Here is a 19,868-nt window from a genome sequence, read left to right as displayed (position 1 = left end):
ACTGAAAAGTCTGATGAGTACGCCAAGGTTCGAGTGGCTGGCTGGCCTCGGTGGCACTATGGCGTGCTGACCATGTACTCTGGTCACTTGGCCATTCCAAGCTGCACCAACTCCACTGGCTTTGACAAGCGCGACGACTTGCTCGACTTTCCCACGTTTTCGAACGAAAGCGTGAATCGACATCCCCATGTCCACGCCCGCCAAGACTTGATCTTCTTCTCGAAATCTCATTTCCGACGAGGTGATTACGACCACATGCAGCTGCACGACCTCAACCTGGGCAAAGTCAGCGAATACGCTACGTTTATGGCGTTGCAAGCCACTACACAGTACAAGCTGGCCATAGACAAGCGCTGATCTTATATATCATGTGTTGCATTGACAGATTGGCAGACATGGAAGTATATAGACGGGAGTAATAGTTATACTTTTCGACAATAATATATGCGTGTCGACACTGTAGTCGAGTCGCGCGCGATGGCTTTCGCTTTGCACTGCAAGTGTAGTTCGTATCTGGACCGAACAAATATGCAATAACTAGTTCAATATGGAAATGCATGCGAGATTATTAGATTGTCGCGAATTCGGACGGCCAATCGTTTACGATGAACGCTCGTTGTGGTTCAAAGTGCATTCATTGACGGGGTTAAAACATGGGCACTTTTTGATTGAGCAAGATGAGAAGCAGCACAAACACCACGAGCCCGGCAAAGGACAGCACCGCCCGCGTGTAGTTGGACGTTGAGATGGACTGGTGGTACGTGTCGATGGCTGCCTCGAGTTGCTTGACGCGTGCTTCGTAGTGTTCTCGCTCAGTCGCAGTCAACGACCCCGGCTGGCCCAATTTCGTGAGCTTGTCGTCTTGCCATAGCAACGCGTTGGCCTTGGACAGTTCTGACCGAGCCAGCGTGAGCGCCGTGGCCGACACGGCGTTCTACAAACATGTTACAACATGAACGCGGTCGAAATGTGACGATCGATCGTACGTGTTTGGTGTTGTACTTCTGGAACTCTTTGTCAAACTCTTCGGTGGCACTGCGTCCTTGAGCCTGGTCGAAGATGACCTTACTCACCTGCCGCTTTTGCACCGTGGGCTGCTCGGTCGTAGTGGTGGTCGGGTCGCTGCTGCTCATGCCTGTCGTGGTTCCAGTACACTTTGTTGGAAGTACGCGGTGCACCGACGGTAATGTTGTAAGATGTGGCTACTTATCCGGAGTTTTGTGGATACTGTATCCGGATATCCTTGGTTTACAGTCGTCGTATGTTCGCAATCTAACGAATTCTGGTCATTGATGTTGATTCAAGTCGGACCTAGCCGTGGTAACTGATGTAACGTTAGCAGCATATTTCGGTGGCGACGGAGGCCTCCCTAACGACTCGTGTCGTCCGAGCCATGCATCGGTCGTCTATCTACGTACCTGTTGACGACCTGTCCATGTACGATCGGCCCTCATCGCGCACCCCAGCGCAATTATCGCCACCAACCATATTGTCAGTGGGGATGGTAGAGCCAGCACTCCTATTCTCCAGTCCGTTGGCCAGGATTTCGGCATCATAGCGTATGAGGTGGAGTTGATGCAACAGCGCCACCAAATTCATGCCGAGGACATGCTGTACAAGAGATTGGCTACGTAAACACTGTACGGTCATCGATACGCCCCATCCGTCCATCGCGACGTCCAACTATATGCGGACTGTGGTCCTGTCTTTCGCGGGGCTCGTCGCCTTGCTCAAGCCAAAACGACCCCTGTTTTAACTAACACTTTAACATGCCTTAACTATGCCATCGAACAAGCGAACGCCTCATTGGATGTCGCGGGGCGGGTGCGGGTCCGAGGGTGCGACCCCAACGCCGAAGTTGGGCACGAATCGCCCCGCTGGCGTCCTGGACGGCGGATTCTCAATGACCACCACAGAAGACGATGTCACAAGGGGTCGCATCTCTTCCGGTGCATTCAAATTGGATCGCACTCTCAAGAACGAGTCGGACATTGCAGACACATTCAGATGCTGGGCCACGTCCACCAATCCAGATTTGGAGTCTGGACGCAAGTAGAACCTGCAAAAAGCTAGAGTTTCAACCGCGGATACATATAAGGATAGTCATTACCCAAAGTAGGTAGCTAGACCAAGCAACAGCGACTGTTCAAGGAGGAAAAACGTGGTTCGAAAGGGTTGCAGAATGGTCAACGACCACGCACATATCTACGTGTTACAAAGCAGTTGAGAGCTCAAGCTAAGGCTCGGCTTGCGTACATACCGCCATGTACCCCATAAAGAAGCACGAAAAGGCAATTTGACATTGCTTGAAGAGGTGGGTAGACGGTTCTACCACCGCAACCTCTTGGCCCAATCCTTCCTAAATGAGCCATTGCTCACAATGATATATGGCACTGCCAGATTCATTCCACTTACCCGTCTCAACAAGGCCACCAAGAACAACGAAAAGTGCACATTCAACGAACACGCCTACAATTGCCCCACGGCAATGCATCCATCGGCATGATTGCTGTTGGAATGTTTTACCTGTAGCACGTACAGCAGCACCAAAAATTGCAACGTCAGTTCGACCAGCATCCCTGCAAATGAATCGGCTACACTGCGCACCCAGCGAACGAGTCCCAGCACACAAGCAATCACTGCAAACACAATGGGGTGTTGGACATGCGTTTTCGAATACTGTAACCATATACATACGTAGGATGCGGGCCCAATCCCGAGGGCGCAACGTGGGCAACGTCAAGGTGTACCCGTTAGCCACGAGCATGATCGTCGCGAAGAAACTCACGAGGAACAGCGCATGGCAGCCTGCCACGAGCCACACGTACACCCACGTCGACGTGGAATCTCCCAACATCAGTCGAACCCCCATCTCAAAGACCCCGAGAGTCGCGGTGAGGGTCATGGCCTCATGCAGCTCGGTCACAAACTACACAGCAGGTGACCTCTACTACATCTATCCCATCATGATCACCCACCCGACTCGACTGGTAGCAGTGCGCTCCCCACGCGCCAAGCGCCAGCAGCCACAGACAGCCAAAGACAACGCAAGCAACGGCATCCATGGTTCAACCGTCGAAATGTTCGAAGTGGTCAACGGGTGAATCTGAATAATTTCGATCGTCGTTTCGTTTCGGTTCTGGTAAACTAGTAGTACTAGTAGTAAGTGTACTAACGTTTACTCGAAGTATTAATACAACGTAGTATTACAGTAACTGTAATATACTACTAGTAGTACTGTATACTAGTATGTATTGTTCGAAGTGTATTTTTTATATTAATACTTCGAAGTATGTAGTATTTCGAAATATTAATATTACTACAGGAATAGTAGAAGCGAACACTAACGAATGATAATACTAGTATAGTATTACTATTATTATAATAGCAATAGTCATGATCTAATCCTATAATAGTATTAGATCATGGCTATTGCTATTATAATAATAGTAATACGTTGTACCCGAGTATTGACAGGGAACTACTTCGAAGTATTAAAATAGTTCAAGGTGCCGAAAGTCCAATTGTTAACAAAGTACAGCAGCTGTATATACTACGAACAGTAGTACTACGTAGTAGTATACTAAGTAACTAAGTATTACTATTAATAGTACTCTGTCCGTTAGTCCATGTCCAATAGTTTTGAACCTTAACCAATGCACGGGAGCAGCATTTTCACAGTTAAATAACGTGTAAACGTTATAATATACACCAACAATATAGTAACATTATCATCCGATAATAGTAACATTATCCGATAGATGAGTATTAAAAGTCGACCAAGAAGGTCACTGTTAATACATAAAAGGTCGTTCCAGCGATCAATCTGTACGGGTTATCGCGGTCGGACGCCACGCGCTCGTCGATAAACACGATGCGGCCCAAAATGTACTCGGGGTATCTACCACCGAATTCATCCAATATCTGGTCATAATAATATTATAATAAATCACATTCGTACCGATTGTGCATCTGATAAAACGTCGTGATGGATTCGTCCGACAGGAACCGGTTTGGACACCCGAGGTGGAACGCCAAGTAAATTTTAGCGGCCGCCGCATCCGTGGGGGCAAATGTAGGTAGGAACAGCGCCAGATCGCTGTACGAGAACGACCGAAACGCAATCTTGGACGACGGCTCGTCGTCGTCGGGGCTACTAGTAGGGGCTACTACGGGGCTACTAGTACGAGCGCTCCACTTGTCTTCAATGTGCATGAGGCACTCGTGTAGGCCCTCGGCGCTGTCCAAGTCGACATCGTCGTCCAGCTGCAGCACACTCACGACCTTCTTGAGCCAGTTCCGCTGCATGCCCATCGAGAACTGGAGCGACCGCACCGTATCCTGCAGACCCGACTGCGCTTCTTCGAGATGACCAATCTTCGCTTCCTTCTCGTACATGGCGTCCTTGAGCAGGCGCACCGCGTCGGTCTCTTTGAGGATCTCGCTCGAGTGGTTCAATGTGCCTGCCGTCGCCGCCAACGCCAGCACCAGCGGAAACTTGGGGCCTCCGTGCGCGGCGGCGGCAGCTGTCTCGACACTGGCGCTCAAACTAGACAAGATGGACGGAGGTTGGTGTCGTTCTATATATATATATATATATATACGCATTCAGTTTTTGTAGATGATAGATACGCTCTATGGAACGAATGGTAATTTAAAAAAAGCTAAATACCGATTACATCGATTAGAAAATATCATTTTCGTAGCAGTTCAAGTAGCCGACATTGCAATATATATAAATATATATATAAATTCAAACCTGGACGAGTTCGAGTACGAATCGTCGCAGTGACACGATGCCTTGTGCTGCTCGTCCAATTCGACTTGGAGCGTTTCCACTTGACGCTCCAACGCTTGACAGCGCTGCTTGAGCACTTGCAGTTCGTTGGGCGGGTCGTCTATGGCGTCTTCTTCGATCGCAGGCAAGTTCTATCCATAATATATATATATATTTCAATTTTTTTATATAAAATACCGTGTCAAAGGGGCGCATCGACACGATGCAATGCGACGGCTTCTCCGTGAGTCCGGGCGCCAAATCCCGTGGAAGATGCTGGCCATGTTCCCGCAGAAATGCCTCGCGCTTGGCAATCTCTGCGTCGCGCATACCCACCATGGCCTCGCCCATCTCATTGATGCGCGCTTGGAACAGGCGGCCGTACTGGCGGCGCCGCTTGATCTCGACCACACAAGCATCGTACGCCTCTACCTCAAGGAAATATATATATATTACAAGAGTCATATATATGCAACTATATGCGATTTCAGAATATATATATATATCAAGAGTCATATTATATATGCAACTATATGCGATTTTACTGGAGCGACTAATGGAGAATGACGCAACATTCAAATACATGTATAGAATGTATCGGCAGAAGAATTGGGCCAATCAGATTGCAGGAAACCATCATCAACGTCAAATTAGTGTATGACTTCAATTAGTGTGATACCACCCATCACCACATGACACTCTTTTTACATACATAGAATCGATGGATGGATTTGGCGATTCAGCACAAAAAGTCCAATATATTTTGATAATATATATATATATATAGACGTACGGGGCAGCAGTTGCACATGTTTTAACTCGGCAAATTGGCGCTTTTGGTACGCGAGCGCGTCTTTTAGCATGCCCAAGTGCGTTTCAAAGGCAACAATATTGCACTGGAGCTCGGACACGCGCTTTAAGTTGGTGCACACGACCCCATACGCCTCGGCTTTGGCATCTGCGACACTGTTCATGATCGTCTTGAGTAGATCGTCGGCGTTTTGCATGTTGGGCAGCTACATCCATTTACCATCTCTTAGTAAGGTTTTGCATCCGCCAATGCGTACATACATACCACGTCGGCCTGCTGGCGAAACAGGTCATCTAGTCCCCGGCATGCTTCCAGGATATGCGTCGAGCCAAACATGAAGCTCATGTTCATGCTGGCGGTAGCGGCGGTCGCGGCGGCCTCGTCCATCGTCTGCTGCGTCGAGTCGGCCACGCGCTTGGACACGGCGTCGTAATTCTGCCGCAGCGTATCCCGCATGCTTGAAATCGCCGCCACTTTCGCCGCAAACTCGTCGACCGTGTGCCGCCATGATGACGGCGCCACCGACACCACAGCGCTGCTTTGCTCGGTAATCGCGTCAGACAAGGTGCGGAACGACGCCGCGAGGCTGTCCATCTTGGCTTCGAGGGATGCTTGCGACTGTTTGCAAGACACGAGCCAGTCCCGCTCGCGATCGAGCGGAATGCAGTCCAGCAGCGTCAACCGGGTGTCAGAGGCCAGCGCCGGGTGCAGAGGAATCGACCCCAGACGATGGACATACGTGTCGAAGTGCTCCAGCAGCGTCGAGTGGTCAGACTGCGCGTGCTTGAAGTCGGCCCAAAACGGCGTGAATCGACCTTGCATGGCCCTAGGACGGCATGGCGAATGAACATAAGGAGGACGGCAAGCAGGCAGTACGTGTGGTGGGCGTCGAGGTTGGATAGCGCCGCTTGAATCCCGCGGGTCTGGGTGTCGAGTTGCTCCACGCACGCCTCCGTGGCGGCCAAACGCGCCTTCGCCGTGGATTCCACGGCCTCGGCCATGAGAAGTTGCTGCTGGAATTGCGACTCGTAGTCAAACAATGCACGAAGCAATGGACTGGACGTTTCTTGAAGTAACTTGGCATGGCTGGAAGATGTAGATGGAGCTGCCGTGGGGACTACACACATGGAACCATGTCATCATCCTGGGCTGCGACGAAACGACGATGGACGTACGTTCGACAGTCTGAGGATGGAGGACAACTCGGGGAATGGATGGCCTGTCTTGGGAAAGAACTCTTCGGTCGTAAAGGAAGATGAACTTCTACATGGTGGGTGAGTCAAGTGAGGAAGGGGTGCAATGGTCGAGTCGGACCGAGGCGTGTGGAAGTTGGTACGACTCGACTGACTTCCTTGGGTCAAGACGGGCGTAGGGAGGGCCATACAGCAAGATTTGATCGTCCGATGGTATACTAGTCTTGAGGACGAGTTCTTGGCGAAGGGTATTGATGGAAGAACTACCAACGGACTCCATGAGATCAAGCACATCATAATGGTGGATGAACCTCGCATTCAGCACTACGTCGTGTTGCAACCCGTCCATCGCATTGATTACTTTGATGTGCAATGAGGGCATGGACATAGACCCCACGGAGCCAAGGTGGCCGTTGGGTGAGCGGGGGTCTAACACTAAGGGCGACATCGAGCCATCAGCATCGTCGAACCCCTTCTCCATATCCGAAGACTTCCACTGTAACCGAGAAATGTTTGCGCCCGTTATTTAAATACTTTTTGGGTGTGCTGGGATATTATTATTAGAAAGTGCCTGTGAACGCGATACATTCTTCCGATAATAAAATATCAATTTCGGGAGCGAATTGGGAGGGGCATTTCACATGACTCGACTGCAATCAGCCAATCACATGTCGATCATCCATTGATTTCAACCAATCACTATGCGACATTTCCAATGCTGGTCGTTGTTCTTATACGGAAGTTCTTGACCAAGTAAGGGTCTTCTATCGAGAGCAATCACAATATCCTCAGATCGAGTTTATTACAGTACTGTACTCCACGCAACACACAGGATGGGCGAGGAAGCGGACGTCCGCTCGCGCGCCAGCCGCGTCCAACAACTGACGATGCAGAAGAATCTCGTGGGTGCAGTCATTGCCTCGTTGGAGAACCCTCCCGTGAACTCGACCTCGGACCACATCAAGCAGTCCAACGCGCAAACAGTCTTTGCGGCGCTACAGGCATGCTCCAAGGCTGACGTGGCTACCGTCGTGCAAGCGTTGACCCCGGACCTTGAAGATGTGCTCATGAAGTACCTGTATCGAGGTCTCGCCGTGCCGCAGAACAATGCGTCGTTGTTGGAATGGCATGGTCATTTGGTGGCCAAAGCAGGCAACGGCTGCATCGTGCGTGCCCTCACAGACCGGAAACTCGTGTAACTAGGGATGATCATGCATTCTAATGCCCATTCTTCTCTGTGGTCACATCTCGAATGAATTTGGTGATGGCTTGAGTGGACCGCGATGGCGGGAGGTTGGCGTTGACGTTGCCGATGATGGTAAAGTGGTTCGTTCGAGAGATCTCTTCGCATGCGACGTGGGTCTACACACATGTTGCCATCCCATTCTGCATCCCTACTTGATATGCGTACAAATCCAAGGGAGTTGAGCCATGCTTTCAGCTCGATTGCGTCTTCATCCAGGTGAAAATCGTCTTGTGCATACAGCAGCAGCATCGGCAGGTCCTTCTTCATGCTTCCCAACGATGCAGCGGAAGGTTGCATCACGGAGGATTCTCGGCGCACTTGCACGCCATGTCCAAACACAGGGTCAAGCGCCATGGACCCAAAGATGCTCGCCGTCGACAGCCGTACGATGTTGTACACCCCCGAGATACCAACCACTCCCAGGAGCTACCACGAATGGGTTAGGATCTTTCCCAAGAATTGAATATCGGGATGCGCACCGGTGGGCAATTGGGAAACGCTTCCCCGTCGTCCAAGGCGAGTTTCATCACGGAATGCGCACCGGCTGAGTGCCCCATCAACACAATGCGCTCGTTGTCGCCGCCATACTAAAGTCGACACCCTGTAGCGTGAAGGCCGCCAACATTGCGATTGAGTGCAGTATGAAGCCATACCTTGTGAATCTCGCGGTGGACCCATTGCAATGCACGCAGGACGTCGTGGATGTGTTCAGGGTACTTGACCTCTGGGGACAACCGGTAGTTCATCGTGACCACAAGCGTGGGCGTGGATTGTGCGATCGTGGGTGCTACATGCGCGTAGAACCTCCCGCTCTTGTCACCGCGTTGCCACGCTCCGCCGTGAACAAACACCGTTACTGGCAGTTTGGGTCGAGGGAAGGTGGGCGACGTTGGGACCACGACGTCCTACATCCATCCTCAGTATATGATGAACGATGCATGCATGAGCGCCGTTCCACGCATGAGTCTCCTTCGTACCAGTATCTGCCTTGGATGTGCATTGGCGGTGTACGGAATGTCTCTCCATGTGTACATCGACCGACGGCCGAGCACCCGTCGTCCCAACAGCATCTTAATTTTTTATTTTATATTTTAGTTTCACGATATGACCTGATGACACAAAATATCCGGATACGTATGTCTATCCGGATCCTTCATCCGCATTTTTCTGAGGACCATGTATCGGGCGTCGTCCAAGGTTACGTCGGCGCACAACGACGGCGTGTGGAGCACATTCTGGACGAGCCGTGACCAAATCCTGAGTGGATCTGTCGATGAAGTCGTCAAGAGCTGGGATGCGAGCTCACTGGAGGAGTCTCAGTCGCTGTCCGTGGTGAAGCAATACCCAGGGCACGTGCTGGGAACGATCTCGGTGGTGGCGACCAAGGACGGGCGGCGGGCGGCAACTTCGTCGTTGGACTGCCAAGTGCGCATTCTGAACCTCGAAACGGGTGGCGTCGAGAAGACTATTGACACAGGCGCTGGGGAAACGTGGCAAATTGCGTACGACCCAACAGACAAGTTCCTCGTGTCGGGGTCGCAGCAAGGCAAGGTCAACATCATCAACATCGAGCAGGAAAAGATCGTGCAGTCCATCGCCGCCAACGGCAAGTTCATCGTGTCCGTCGCGTACTCCCCCGACGGAAAGCTGGTCGCCTGCGGCGGCTTTGACGGCGTCGTGGCCATTTTCGACGTGGAAACCGGCGCCGAAGTCCAAAAATACCACGGTGCGTCTTCCTCCATACCCTCGAACCCCCTGACAATGTGATGCATGTGCCAGATCGAACAAAGCCGGTGCGGTCCGTGGCGTTCAGTCCCGACGGAAGCTTCTTGCTCGCCGCGTCCGACGACATGCACGTCAAGATCTACGACATGTACGTTCCTTCGTTTTGAACGCATTGTTCGCGTCACTTACTACTACCATCGATCAACACCTGGGCGTGAACTAACTAATCGTGGGTGTATAGCACACAAAAGAGCATGGTGGGGTCTGTGTCTGGCCATATCTCTTGGATCTTGAACGTCGCATGCAGTCCCGACCGCAAGCAATTCGCCACCGCGTACGATCGATTTCCTCGTGGATTGGTTCCTCGTCATGATAATGATTGGCGTAGGGGCGGAGACCGCAAGGTCAAGATTTGGGACTTGGCGGCCAAGAATTGCCTCTACACGTTTGAATGCCACACCGACCAGGTACGAGTAGTCCTAGTAGTAGTAGTAGTAGTACTAGCTATCCTACTACACATGACTCGTGATCCTTGTCTGGTGAAGGTGTGGAGCGTGGCGTACAATTCGACGGGCACGCGGCTGGTGTCTGGTGGGGACGACGCGTTGCTGCAAATCTATGAAATTGCGACCTAAATAGTTTTAGTAGTTTGTCGTAAACGATTAATGGAATACGGCAAGCATGACACGTCCAACTACACGATTGTTTTGCTGTTGGTATATATATACTTACCTTTATTATCGATTCGTGTAGCGATGTATGTACACATCGAGATAAAGGATCGCATGTACAGGAGGAATATGTACAGGAGTATACACCAATCATGTCATTTCAATCGCTGCACCTGCCAGTGGAGAGCAAAAAGTAACTAACTCCTCAAGCTCCAAGAAGGGTGGTGTCGCAGTTGATATCATAACGACGGCCTTTGCATCTGGCCAGTCGAGTGGCTGGCTGGTTATGCACAGGGCCACAACATGTGGATGGTTATCATGCAGGGGTTTCATAACCGCCACCACCTTATTGCACTTGACTACTGTATTGCATGTTAGTACTATGTTGGACAAATCTATTTATAGACTTTCGACAATATTCATCGGCGGTTACAACGTACCACGAGGACACGCACCACATGAGGTCGATCTTCAAGCATGCTTGGTCATTGCAGCTTTTCCCATGCTCACCCGCCTCGTTGTCTGCGCCGCGGCACTACTGACGCACCACGTTACGCATGCGCATGTGCAAGAGCTCATTCGAAGCGGTCAAGTCAAGTCGAAAGGCGTCAACTTGGGCGGCTGGCTCGTAGCTGAAGAATGGATGACGTGGGACTCGCCGTTGTGGTGGGGAGTGCCCGCCACGCACCACAGCGAGTACCACGCGATGGATTTCCTCGGACCGGTGCAAGGCCAGAAGCAGTTTGACACGCACTGGTCATCGTGGATCACGGAAACGGACATCAAGCTCATCGCGCAAGCCAACCTCAACCTCGTGCGCGTGCCTGTGGGGTACTGGATTCAAGGGTGCACGGGGTTATCTCCAGCATTGTTCAAACAGGTACTAAAGGACTCAATGACGAGTACCGTTTTTGTCCAAGTGTAACGTTAGTCATGGATGTGACAATAGTGCAACGTGTACGCCAAAGGCGGGATTGTGTACTTGGACAAGCTCATCCGTGAATGGGCCCCCAAGTACAATGTGGCCGTGCTCATCAGCATCCATGGGGCCGCGGGGTCCCAAAACGGCGCCGACCACAGCGGGTCCATTGACGGCCTTTCCCATTGGACTGAAACCTACGACAACGTGTGGGCGACTCGGCAGCTGGCGTCGTTCCTGGCTCGGCGGTACAAGTCTGACATTTCGTTTCTCGGCATCGGGTTGCTCAACGAACCGGGGGGAACGACCAACCAAGCCACCATGCAGCAATACTACCACGACGTGTACTACGACGTTCGGACGGTAATCGGCAGCGACTGCATCCTGGCCTTGTCGCCGTTGTTGTGGTTTCAAGGCCGCGGGGGCGGGCCCAACTTTGAGGACTTTGGAAAGTACATGTACAATGTCTGGGTCGAATGGCACCCGTACTTGATCTGGGGGTACACTGGCAAGTCCGAGAACGACTTGATCAGCGCGGCCAAGGCATGGGCGACGCAAATCCGCGATTGGACCGGCCATCCCCTGTTTATGGGCGAGTGGTCGTATGTGACAGCGGGCAACACGTTCCAGACGGACGCCGCCACGAGCCTCCTCGTGGAAACGATGCTCAACATGGTCGAGTACGCGCAGGGCGGGTGGACGATTTGGTCGTGGCGCGTTGCCGGTAACAATCCGTGGAACCGATGGAATGTCAAGGGGTTGCTGAATGCATACGAGCACTCAAACCAGTTCTCGACTGTAAGTCGTAGTCTGTTGATCATGACGCTGAAAATAATGCAATATTCGAAATAGGGCAACCGCCCCAACGTGTCCACCCCCCTAACTATTGTGCGGGCGGCCCCCAACCAACGGCTGGAGCTGTACCAATACTTCAACCGTGGCGTGGTTCAAAACGCCAACTACATTGCTAAATTTGGCGTGACCGACTTGGAGCGATGGGTGTATTACGGCACCTCCAACTTGCTCCGGTCCGACCGCACGGGGGACTGCCTCGACGGGTACCGCAGCGGCAGCAACTTTCTCGCGCATTCATGGTACTGCGACGAAAGCAACCCGAACCAGAAGTGGCGCCTCGCCAACCACAGCCTCGTGCACGTGACGTACAACAAGTGCCTATCCATCTCAGCGGACGGCAGCTCGACCATTCTCGCCACGTGCAACGCAGACGACCCGACGCAGTTCTTCGCAACGAACGAAGTCGCGAGACTTGTGGCCTTTGACGGCACCCGGCTCATGGCGTATGGTGGCAATAAAGACGGGTGGTCCGGTATTGCCAAGGTGGGGGTGCCCCTCCTCGACGCGTCAGACGCGTGGCTGATCGAGTACACGACGCGCCGCGTGATCAACACCATGTCTGGCAAGTGCTTGGACGCGTTCGGCGTCGACTACAACAAAGGTACGGGCTCGGTGCACACGTGGCCGTGCAGCAACGGCAACGGCAACCAACTGTGGAACTTTGACGCGGCCACGAGTCAGCTCCGCCACGCCACCCACGCAGGGTTCTGCCTCGATCTGTCCGGCGGCGCCCCCACGCTGTCGCTGTGCCGCGACCCACGACAAAAGCAGCAGTTTGCATCCCAGCAACTTGACCTTGACTGGATTTCGTATCCGCAGGTGGACGTGCTCGGCAGCATTAGTGGTTAGAAGGTGCAGTATTCATACATAGTAATCCGATTTTTTTTCACGCCAGCCTTGTGGCAGATATGTACTGCATGCAACCTGTCCAGACATGTGAAACCGACAAACGATAGGCGTTTCATATGAAACGTCCAAGTGTCCCACGACAAAACGGCTAGGATCCACATGATTTGTAAATTGGTCGGACAGAGAACCACAATAATGAAGCTTTTTAGTTCATTGTTGGACTGGAAGGATGATGCCGATCCTACGAACGGTGGCGGCGTTGGTGGCGGCGACTACAGCGACCACAGCACATGTTCATGTGCAAATTCATCTTCGCGCAGGAACGGTTCCAGCCCGTGGCGTCAATTTGGGCGGGTGGCTCGTGGCAGAGCAGTGGATGACTTGGGACTCTCCGATTTGGAGCGGCGTGCCGGCTAACGTGTCCGGTCAAGGCGAGTACCAAACGATGATGTATCGAGGCGCGGAAGCCGGTCAAGCGGCCTTTGACGTCCATCGACGGACGTGGATCACGGAAGGCCACATCCAGCACATCGCCGCGTCCGGATTGAACCTTGTCCGCGTTCCGGTGGGGTATTGGATCCAGGGTTGCAGTGGCCTGCCTCGTCAACTTGCCACTGAGGTATCTATGACCGATATACGAACAAGCACTATTTCTTGATATTTAACGTGTGTAGTGCGCTGTGTATGCGTCGGGGGGACTAGACTACTTGGATACCCTTGTTCGGGAGTGGGCTGTCCAACATAACGTGGCGGTGCTGATCAGCATCCATGGCGCGCCAGGGTCGCAGAACGGAGCCGACCACAGCGCACCAGCCACGCCAGGTGCCCACTGGTCGGACTCGGACGAGAATGTCGCCGCCACCCGCCGCCTCGTGACTTTCTTGGCGGCGCGGTACCTCCACGACGACGCGTTCTTAGGCATTTCCCTCTTGAACGAACCGGCGGGTGCCACGGATGTGAACGTGTTGACGCAATACTATGACAACGTGTACAACGACGTGCGCAGCGGCGTGGGTAGCGACTGCATTTTGGTCACGGCCCCGCTCTTGTGGTGTCAAAACAGCGGCAGTGGCGTGTGTTCCATGGACAAGTTCGGGCCCGACATGACGAATGTGTGGCACGACTGGCACCCATACGTGGTGTGGGGCTATGACGCGATGACCGAGGATCAAATCATCACGCAAGGTGTTGGCGGCTGGGCCACGGCCATCCGACAGTGGAACGGGAGCCATCCATTGTTCTTGGGCGAGTGGTGCTTTACAGGTCCAGGCGGGAAGTTCTCGACCGAAGCGTCCACGAAAGCGTTGGTGCATGCCATGGTAGACATGGTAGGTGGCGCCGTCGCTGGATGGGCCGTGTGGTCGTGGCGTATGGCTGGTGACAACACTTGGAACAGCTGGAGCTTGAGCGGCCTCGTCAATAGTTACGATCCGGTTTCAATCTCCGACGTAAGAAATGATGTTCGAAATGTTTGTATTCAGAATGCATGTAGTGGCCATCTCAAGATGTGTCACCGGCAGGGTTGGCGTTGCGGGGTGTGACCGGGTATTTCACAGGCGACCCGTCGCGGGTGAACAAGGTGCTCGTACAGGATGCCATGTGGATGATGCAGTTCGGTGTGACGGTGATGGAGCGCTGGATGTACAACCGACGGACGTTGCAGTTGCGGTCCACTCGGTTTGGCGATTGTTTGGACGGGTACTTCGACACGAGTCGCCAGGTGTACCGCGTGCACATGTGGTCCTGTGCCGCGTCGAATGTCAATCAAAAGTGGAAACTGGAGCGACACCAGATCGTCCACGTGTCGTTTCTCTTGTGCTTGTCCGTGGCTGCCCTTGAAATGACATTGCAGCGATGTGATGCCACCGACGCCGCGCAGGTTTGGACGACCAAGGAGCGAGTCATGCTGGCACTCCCCATGCGACAGCGCGTCGGAGTCGGCGCGCAAGGCCAACTTGTCCAGGCTTTCATGCCCGACGACAATCTCATGTGGCAGCCGCCAGCGTTGACGTGGCTCGTTGACTACGAAGCACAGTCGATTTCCAATGCCGCCACTGGCCAGTGCTTGGAAGCAGCATCCTCCAAGCCACCGGCAAGTGGAAATATCTCTGTCTCCATGCAGCCATGTGAGCGAGGACGGGCGACCCAGAAGTGGATTGTTGATCATCTCCACCAACACCTCGTCTTTCTCGACCGCTTCTGCTTGGCCATGGCAGCAGCTTCTTCCAGCCAGCTCATGGTGTGCGACCCGACCGATCCAGGCCAGAGAATTCGACTCGAATGGCTCGAATACCCAGAAGTGTAGCGACCGTCCACACTTGGTTCGTGGGAATCTGAATGGGCAATATGGGATGACTTTTGGAATCAAATAGCCGTTTTAAATAGGATTAATTAATGTAGGAAAATTATAGGTGGAATTCGATGCCAGCAGGGACTTGTAATTGTTCCACGATGGTTAAAGAGTTGTGGAGCTTGTGGATGAGGAGAGATTCGTCCGATGGAGTCACAGGCGGCATGGACGACGATTGCAGGAACGGATGCGCCACTACCTGGGCAAGAGTCCACCGTTTCAACGGGTCGACTTGCAGGATGTTTTCCATCAAGTCGAGCGCGTCTTCGGAAACAACGTCATCAAAGTCCCATTCGTGCACGAGGGACCGCCAGCCTTTTTCGTGGACGAACTGCATGACAGGGTCGGACACTTCCGACGAGTCAACTGGTGGACTTCCCGTGAGCATGATGAACAGCATCACACCTATGGACCACACATCCGCGAGCACGGGATCGTACGACTCGCCCGAGTGCATTTCCGGTGCCATGTAGAATGACTTGCCCACGGCATGATCGCGACGCTGGTCGGTCTCCATGGACAAGCCAAAGTCGCTCACTTTCAACGTTCCATTGGCATCCACCAATACGTTTTCCAAGGACAAGTCGCAGTGGGCAATGCCACGGCCATGCATGAACTGCAAGGCATCGCAAATTTGGGAGAAGTATGCCTTGGCGACAGTAGGCTCGACCCGTCCGTTTGGCAATTGCTCCACGACGTCAAACAGTTCACCGTTGGCGCAGTACTCCAGCACCAAGTGCTCGTACCCATGTTGGACAAAGTCGTCGTACAGGGCTAAGATATGCGGGTGTGTTGTGACAGCGTTATCGTTGTCGGCCTTCATCATGTGTCGATGGATTTGGCGTTCGGTCGACACGACGGTTGAAGCATGCCGTGCCGCAAAGGGCACCTTCACGCGCTTGACCACAACGGGGGTGCCAGTCTGTCGGTCTGTGCACAGCAGGACTTGGCCCGTGCGCGTGGTGGCAAGTCTTCTCACGACGGCGTATCCTTCCATCCTGGATGCGCGTGGCCTTGTGGATTTCGAAATGAGAAGGTTTCAATTCAACATGGTGATGATGTTCTCTCGGTTGCAAGTTCAAGTCAGATATGACTGTAGGGGCGTTCTCGCCTGTGATTGGTCCGTGGGGTTAGTACGTTTCGAATCCTGCGTTTGGATTGGCTGAAGCTAGGTCGGGTGATTTCGGCCAAAAAAAACTGGCTTCGAAAGGCAGAGGCGTCGCGACGACTCGCATCTTTAGCCGAATCCTATGTACAGTGAATAAATACAATGTTGCTGAATCCAGACAAGTCTTAGGCTTCGCCACGTCTAAAGTACGTGAATCTTGATGTGCATAGAGAACGATTGTTCCAGGTAATTTTGATAGAGTTGCAAGGATGACTGATGCACAACCAGCGAGTACGCCACAGGATTATTAGAATGGTCAAGAGGAAGCTAAGGATACTTACTATTAATACTATAAATAAAAAGAACGTCTGAGTCGGAACCAGTATTTTTCGTGTTTTTGCAAATAAAATATACACTACTGTACACTTCAAAGTATCCAAAAAACATGACACTACAAAATAATACTCCTAATTAATGGACGTATAAATTTAATAGTTCTTCCGCATATTCTTATTGTGTTTGAAGCAGAAAAGTGCAATAACGTTATCATCAAACTTCCAATAAACGTACTCCGAGTAACTTTCGGTTATGAAGAAGCGACAATTCTGCGTTCAAGCGCAATGAATGTAACGATGCACGTTGATGCAAGCGTATGTACATGACGTTGATGCAAGCGTATGTACATGACGGCCTGAAATGCTTGGGCCCCAAGTCCACATCGTTTCACGATGGCAATCTCGTGGCAATGATTGTGGTGACACGACGACAACTGCAAAGTGTCAATATTTGAAGAAGATATCATTTCACCAGATCAAACTACCTCCTAACCAAGTCAAGTACACGTCGTTGGTGCAAGTTGAAGTTGATGTAAATGTTGACAAGGCTTGTTCACGCCCACGAGCTGGCGGCCCGTGCACACATCGCTCGATTTTGCACGACCGACCGATGATCGATGGCCAAGGCATAAATACCACGAGTTAAATTATTACAAAGTGTTAGTCGGTAGATCTGAGTTTCTAATGGGCTGCCAGTTGCAGCAACCCGGGGGGACTTGTGAGCAGTTGCATCTCCGGGTGTAGAGCCATCAGGTCGTGGTCGTGCGAGTGCCGAATGTACGCGTGGCTCATGACCTGGACCATGCTCCATCGCTCAGCAGGGTCAATCACAAGCAAGTTCTCGAGCAAGTCCATGGCGTCGGCAGGGATGACATCGTCCACGTGCCACGCCGCACAGAGCGCGCGGCATCCGTTGGTGGCGACAAACTGCATCGACGGATCGGACGCATGGGACGATTCAAAGGGCGGGTTGCCCGTGACCAACATGAACAGCATCACGCCCACGCTCCACACGTCGGCCTTGGACGGGTCGAACGCGCCGGATCGATGGATTTCCGGGGCCATATAGAACGGCTTGCCGGCCATTTGTTGATTCCGAAGGATCGCATCGAAGGGAGTAGCCGAGCCAAAATCGCTCAACTTCAACATACCCGCGTCCGTCACGAGCACATTCTCGAGCGACAGGTCGCCGTGGGCGATGCCTTGCTTGTGCATGTAGTGAACCGCGTCACAGATGCCAGCGAACGATGCCTGCACCAGGGGCGCTGCCAGGCGGCGATCTGGGGCATTTTCCACGAGGCTGAACAGCTCGCCTCGACCGCAGTGCTCGAGCACCAACGTGTCAAAACCATCGGCTGCAAAGTCGTCCAGCAGGCCAAGGATGTGGCGGTGACCGCCACCGTCGCACAACCGTCGATGGATGCGCCGCTCCAACGACATGTCCGTCGATGGCGCCGTGGACAGAAAACGGACTTGAATGCGCTTGAGGACAACGTGCTGGCCACTTTGCCTATCCAAGCAGTGCAGCACTTGGCCCGTGGGCGTCGTCGCGACTTCGTGCACGACACTGTATCGCTGATGCATCCTGGCAAAGTCCAATTGAGAAATGATCCAAGTGAGATGTGTAGTAGGTTGCTCACTTGGATAAAATCGCGTCGTGGGTTCAACCAGCGTTGTCTTTGCGTAATTCACGTTAGCCCACTGTAGGTTGACGTTGGGTGTGTGATACGGTCGTATACACCGAATGTGTCACCATGACCGATCCACGAGTGGCTGAAATGCTGTACGAAACCCACGATGATTGGTCGAAACTAGTTTAGTCCTGATGTCCCAGACCAAGATCACCAGGTCAAGGTGTTACCTATGCGAGTTGGGCTACTTTAATGACATAAGCCAGGTCGGGGCAAATGCAACAACAACCACCCACTTGTTGAAGTCCAACACTGTACTACACGGTATGCAGCTCAACTTGATGAGCTCATCAGGTAACCTGCGTTCTTATGGGAACCAGATTACTGTCAGCTGCTGCAGCACTCCAATACTAGTACTCGAACGCACAAGAGACGAGTATGTGATTGCACGGTCAACGTTAGTACACAGAGAATTGAAGAGTGTTTCGTTATCTGAAAATAATTACATGTCTGTCGACGGCTACCTATGTATACCGTATGGTATATATATATCCGTGGCCAAGAACAAACGCAGTGATAGTGCGGAGTCGTCGATGTGATCAAGACCACGAGGTCCGCCCCAATGCAATCGACGGCCACGCCCAAGTTGGAAGTTGGCATCATATGCAGCCCTGTGGAGACATTCAACTGCGACTTTGCCCGTATGATGTGCTAAATACTTGTAGCACCACGTAGTATATGGTTGACTCTTAATTGGTGCTTCTGTGGATGTTGAAGGAAAAACAAGACATTCAGTCTAGCGCCTTCAGTTACGAGTATTAATACTCCGGCGCTACCATTACGTAGACAAACTAGTACTAACGTTACACCTTTTTTCGGTTAATTTGAGGAACTCATAGAAGGAATTTGCGGCGGTTCCACTTCGTTCGTTGTATATTCGTTATATTTCGCCTGCAACCAAGAATATTTCAAGCGACATTCCTTATGTTTGCCACATAACGTTAGCAGTTTTATGACCAATCATTGACTTTGTGTGAAATGTGTAACGTTACCAATCAAAAGAGCAGAATCTTGGCTATAAGGTCATATAATTATACTTGTATTGCCTTCTTCCGAAAACAGCGTGTGTATTCATTCTTCAAATTAAATCAGCAGCACAACCCAAAATTTTCAAATGTTCACCGGACTTGAAGAATGTAGGGAGATTGTCTCAAATATATCGAAAACAAGAGGTGTCTTCGGATCTATCAAACGCGCTCGTGGCTCACATTTCGCGAAATTCGTTGAGTGCATCGGCAACCGAACCAAAGCACAACTTTCACTGACCAGTGACACAAGTTTTCAGGTGTGAATGACGGATGTTCCTTTCTAGGTAGCATCAACACGTTGCTTAGAAAA

The 19,868-nt window shown here is 52.0% G+C and overlaps 11 protein-coding genes across 18 annotated transcripts; 5 read left to right on the top strand and 6 right to left on the bottom strand.

Annotated features, from left to right (window-relative positions):
- Positions 1-72: 72 nt before the first annotated feature.
- H257_02232 (hypothetical protein) lies at positions 73-493 on the top strand (the record flags this gene model as incomplete). The annotated part of the gene is made up of 1 exon (XM_009825783.1): positions 73-493. The coding sequence occupies one exon, from the start codon at positions 73-75 to the stop codon at positions 355-357; it is 285 nt and encodes a 94-aa protein (XP_009824085.1). The 3' UTR covers positions 358-493.
- Positions 494-616: 123 nt separating this feature from the next.
- Positions 617-1,185, bottom strand: H257_02231 (hypothetical protein). Its single transcript, XM_009825782.1, has 2 exons — positions 987-1,185; positions 617-934 (listed from the first exon to the last, which is right to left on the bottom strand). Exons 1-2 carry the CDS (start codon positions 1,131-1,133, stop codon positions 647-649), a joined length of 435 nt encoding a protein of 144 aa, XP_009824084.1. The 5' UTR covers positions 1,134-1,185; the 3' UTR covers positions 617-646.
- A 160-nt stretch (positions 1,186-1,345) lies between these two features.
- On the bottom strand, positions 1,346-3,095 carry H257_02230 (hypothetical protein). The gene is made up of 7 exons (XM_009825781.1): positions 2,979-3,095; positions 2,698-2,929; positions 2,527-2,639; positions 2,416-2,469; positions 2,261-2,359; positions 2,111-2,205; positions 1,346-2,059 (listed from the first exon to the last, which is right to left on the bottom strand). Exons 1-7 carry the CDS (start codon positions 3,063-3,065, stop codon positions 1,804-1,806), a joined length of 936 nt encoding a protein of 311 aa, XP_009824083.1. The 5' UTR covers positions 3,066-3,095; the 3' UTR covers positions 1,346-1,803.
- A 610-nt stretch (positions 3,096-3,705) lies between these two features.
- H257_02229 (hypothetical protein) lies at positions 3,706-7,297 on the bottom strand. Of its 6 annotated transcripts, XM_009825775.1 has the most exons (10): positions 7,093-7,297; positions 6,903-7,044; positions 6,764-6,851; positions 6,465-6,705; positions 5,853-6,414; positions 5,571-5,793; positions 4,976-5,205; positions 4,760-4,929; positions 3,962-4,549; positions 3,706-3,901 (listed from the first exon to the last, which is right to left on the bottom strand). In XM_009825775.1, exons 1-10 carry the CDS (start codon positions 7,260-7,262, stop codon positions 3,769-3,771), a joined length of 2,547 nt encoding a protein of 848 aa, XP_009824077.1. In that variant the 5' UTR covers positions 7,263-7,297; the 3' UTR covers positions 3,706-3,768. The 6 variants fall into 6 exon arrangements, with proteins under 6 accessions (XP_009824077.1, XP_009824080.1, XP_009824079.1 ...); XM_009825778.1 differs by having other exon boundaries at positions 6,764-7,044; XM_009825777.1 differs by having other exon boundaries at positions 4,760-5,205.
- Positions 7,298-7,614: 317 nt separating this feature from the next.
- On the top strand, positions 7,615-7,980 carry H257_02228 (hypothetical protein; the record flags this gene model as incomplete). The annotated part of the gene is made up of 1 exon (XM_009825774.1): positions 7,615-7,980. The coding sequence occupies one exon, from the start codon at positions 7,615-7,617 to the stop codon at positions 7,978-7,980; it is 366 nt and encodes a 121-aa protein (XP_009824076.1).
- A 19-nt stretch (positions 7,981-7,999) lies between these two features.
- H257_02227 (hypothetical protein) lies at positions 8,000-9,097 on the bottom strand (the record flags this gene model as incomplete). The annotated part of the gene is made up of 5 exons (XM_009825773.1): positions 8,000-8,143; positions 8,193-8,453; positions 8,507-8,614; positions 8,681-8,932; positions 9,005-9,097. The coding sequence occupies 5 exons, from the start codon at positions 9,095-9,097 to the stop codon at positions 8,000-8,002; spliced, it is 858 nt and encodes a 285-aa protein (XP_009824075.1).
- A 101-nt stretch (positions 9,098-9,198) lies between these two features.
- H257_02226 (hypothetical protein) lies at positions 9,199-10,447 on the top strand. 3 transcript variants are annotated; one of them, XM_009825771.1, is made up of 5 exons: positions 9,199-9,753; positions 9,807-9,900; positions 9,994-10,086; positions 10,141-10,219; positions 10,298-10,447. In XM_009825771.1, exons 1-5 carry the CDS (start codon positions 9,204-9,206, stop codon positions 10,385-10,387), a joined length of 906 nt encoding a protein of 301 aa, XP_009824073.1. In that variant the 5' UTR covers positions 9,199-9,203; the 3' UTR covers positions 10,388-10,447. The 3 variants fall into 3 exon arrangements, with proteins under 3 accessions (XP_009824073.1, XP_009824072.1, XP_009824074.1); XM_009825770.1 differs by having other exon boundaries at positions 10,141-10,447; XM_009825772.1 differs by having other exon boundaries at positions 9,994-10,219.
- A 473-nt stretch (positions 10,448-10,920) lies between these two features.
- On the top strand, positions 10,921-13,091 carry H257_02225 (hypothetical protein). The gene is made up of 3 exons (XM_009825769.1): positions 10,921-11,303; positions 11,373-12,140; positions 12,195-13,091. Exons 1-3 carry the CDS (start codon positions 10,926-10,928, stop codon positions 13,044-13,046), a joined length of 1,998 nt encoding a protein of 665 aa, XP_009824071.1. The 5' UTR covers positions 10,921-10,925; the 3' UTR covers positions 13,047-13,091.
- Positions 13,092-13,222: 131 nt separating this feature from the next.
- On the top strand, positions 13,223-16,429 carry H257_02223 (hypothetical protein). The gene is made up of 3 exons (XM_009825767.1): positions 13,223-13,665; positions 13,721-14,494; positions 14,539-16,429. Exons 1-3 carry the CDS (start codon positions 13,276-13,278, stop codon positions 15,349-15,351), a joined length of 1,977 nt encoding a protein of 658 aa, XP_009824069.1. The 5' UTR covers positions 13,223-13,275; the 3' UTR covers positions 15,352-16,429.
- Positions 15,206-16,415, bottom strand: H257_02224 (CAMK/CAMKL/BRSK protein kinase). Its single transcript, XM_009825768.1, has one exon. The coding sequence runs from the start codon at positions 16,391-16,393 to the stop codon at positions 15,452-15,454; it is 942 nt and encodes a 313-aa protein (XP_009824070.1). The 5' UTR covers positions 16,394-16,415; the 3' UTR covers positions 15,206-15,451.
- Positions 16,430-17,459: 1,030 nt separating the features above from the next.
- Positions 17,460-18,433, bottom strand: H257_02222 (CAMK protein kinase). Its single transcript, XM_009825766.1, has one exon. It carries the CDS (start codon positions 18,421-18,423, stop codon positions 17,521-17,523), a length of 903 nt encoding a protein of 300 aa, XP_009824068.1. The 5' UTR covers positions 18,424-18,433; the 3' UTR covers positions 17,460-17,520.
- Positions 18,434-19,868: the final 1,435 nt, after the last annotated feature.

This window comes from Aphanomyces astaci, assembly GCF_000520075.1.
Source record: "Aphanomyces astaci strain APO3 unplaced genomic scaffold supercont1.3, whole genome shotgun sequence".
In the NCBI taxonomy this organism is placed as follows: Eukaryota; Oomycota; class Saprolegniomycetes; order Saprolegniales; family Verrucalvaceae; genus Aphanomyces; species Aphanomyces astaci.
Note: the sequence above shows the minus strand (reverse complement) of the source record. Positions and strands in the feature narration are given on the sequence as shown.

What these genes read in the sequence shown, in the direction of transcription:
- H257_02231 (XM_009825782.1), bottom strand. Translation starts at nt 1,133, where the DNA reads ATGAGCAGCAGCGACCCGACCACCACTACGACCGAGCAGCCCACGGTG. An exon ending in AGAAGTACAACACCAAACAC is followed by an intron (nt 935 to 986) that starts GTACGATCGATC and finishes ACATGTTTGTAG; the next exon opens with AACGCCGTGTCGGCCACGGC.
- H257_02230 (XM_009825781.1), bottom strand. Translation starts at nt 3,065, where the DNA reads ATGGATGCCGTTGCTTGCGTTGTCTTTGGCTGTCTGTGGCTGCTGGCG. An exon ending in TGGTGGCCTTGTTGAGACGG is followed by an intron (nt 2,360 to 2,415) that starts GTAAGTGGAATG and finishes TGGCTCATTTAG; the next exon opens with GAAGGATTGGGCCAAGAGGT. An exon ending in TCTTTATGGGGTACATGGCG is followed by an intron (nt 2,206 to 2,260) that starts GTATGTACGCAA and finishes TGTAACACGTAG; the next exon opens with ATATGTGCGTGGTCGTTGAC.
- H257_02229 (XM_009825775.1), bottom strand. Translation starts at nt 7,262, where the DNA reads ATGGAGAAGGGGTTCGACGATGCTGATGGCTCGATGTCGCCCTTAGTG. An exon ending in AACCTCGACGCCCACCACAC is followed by an intron (nt 6,415 to 6,464) that starts GTACTGCCTGCT and finishes ATGCCGTCCTAG; the next exon opens with GGCCATGCAAGGTCGATTCA. An exon ending in TCGTACTCGAACTCGTCCAG is followed by an intron (nt 4,550 to 4,759) that starts GTTTGAATTTAT and finishes CATCTTGTCTAG; the next exon opens with TTTGAGCGCCAGTGTCGAGA.
- H257_02226 (XM_009825770.1), top strand. Translation starts at nt 9,204, where the DNA reads ATGTATCGGGCGTCGTCCAAGGTTACGTCGGCGCACAACGACGGCGTG. An exon ending in CGAAGTCCAAAAATACCACG is followed by an intron (nt 9,754 to 9,806) that starts GTGCGTCTTCCT and finishes TGCATGTGCCAG; the next exon opens with ATCGAACAAAGCCGGTGCGG. An exon ending in CACGTCAAGATCTACGACAT is followed by an intron (nt 9,901 to 9,993) that starts GTACGTTCCTTC and finishes GTGGGTGTATAG; the next exon opens with CACACAAAAGAGCATGGTGG.
- H257_02225 (XM_009825769.1), top strand. Translation starts at nt 10,926, where the DNA reads ATGCTCACCCGCCTCGTTGTCTGCGCCGCGGCACTACTGACGCACCAC. An exon ending in CTCCAGCATTGTTCAAACAG is followed by an intron (nt 11,304 to 11,372) that starts GTACTAAAGGAC and finishes ATGTGACAATAG; the next exon opens with TGCAACGTGTACGCCAAAGG. An exon ending in ACTCAAACCAGTTCTCGACT is followed by an intron (nt 12,141 to 12,194) that starts GTAAGTCGTAGT and finishes TATTCGAAATAG; the next exon opens with GGCAACCGCCCCAACGTGTC.
- H257_02223 (XM_009825767.1), top strand. Translation starts at nt 13,276, where the DNA reads ATGATGCCGATCCTACGAACGGTGGCGGCGTTGGTGGCGGCGACTACA. An exon ending in CTCGTCAACTTGCCACTGAG is followed by an intron (nt 13,666 to 13,720) that starts GTATCTATGACC and finishes TAACGTGTGTAG; the next exon opens with TGCGCTGTGTATGCGTCGGG. An exon ending in ATCCGGTTTCAATCTCCGAC is followed by an intron (nt 14,495 to 14,538) that starts GTAAGAAATGAT and finishes GAATGCATGTAG; the next exon opens with TGGCCATCTCAAGATGTGTC.
- H257_02224 (XM_009825768.1), bottom strand. Translation starts at nt 16,393, where the DNA reads ATGGAAGGATACGCCGTCGTGAGAAGACTTGCCACCACGCGCACGGGC.
- H257_02222 (XM_009825766.1), bottom strand. Translation starts at nt 18,423, where the DNA reads ATGCATCAGCGATACAGTGTCGTGCACGAAGTCGCGACGACGCCCACG.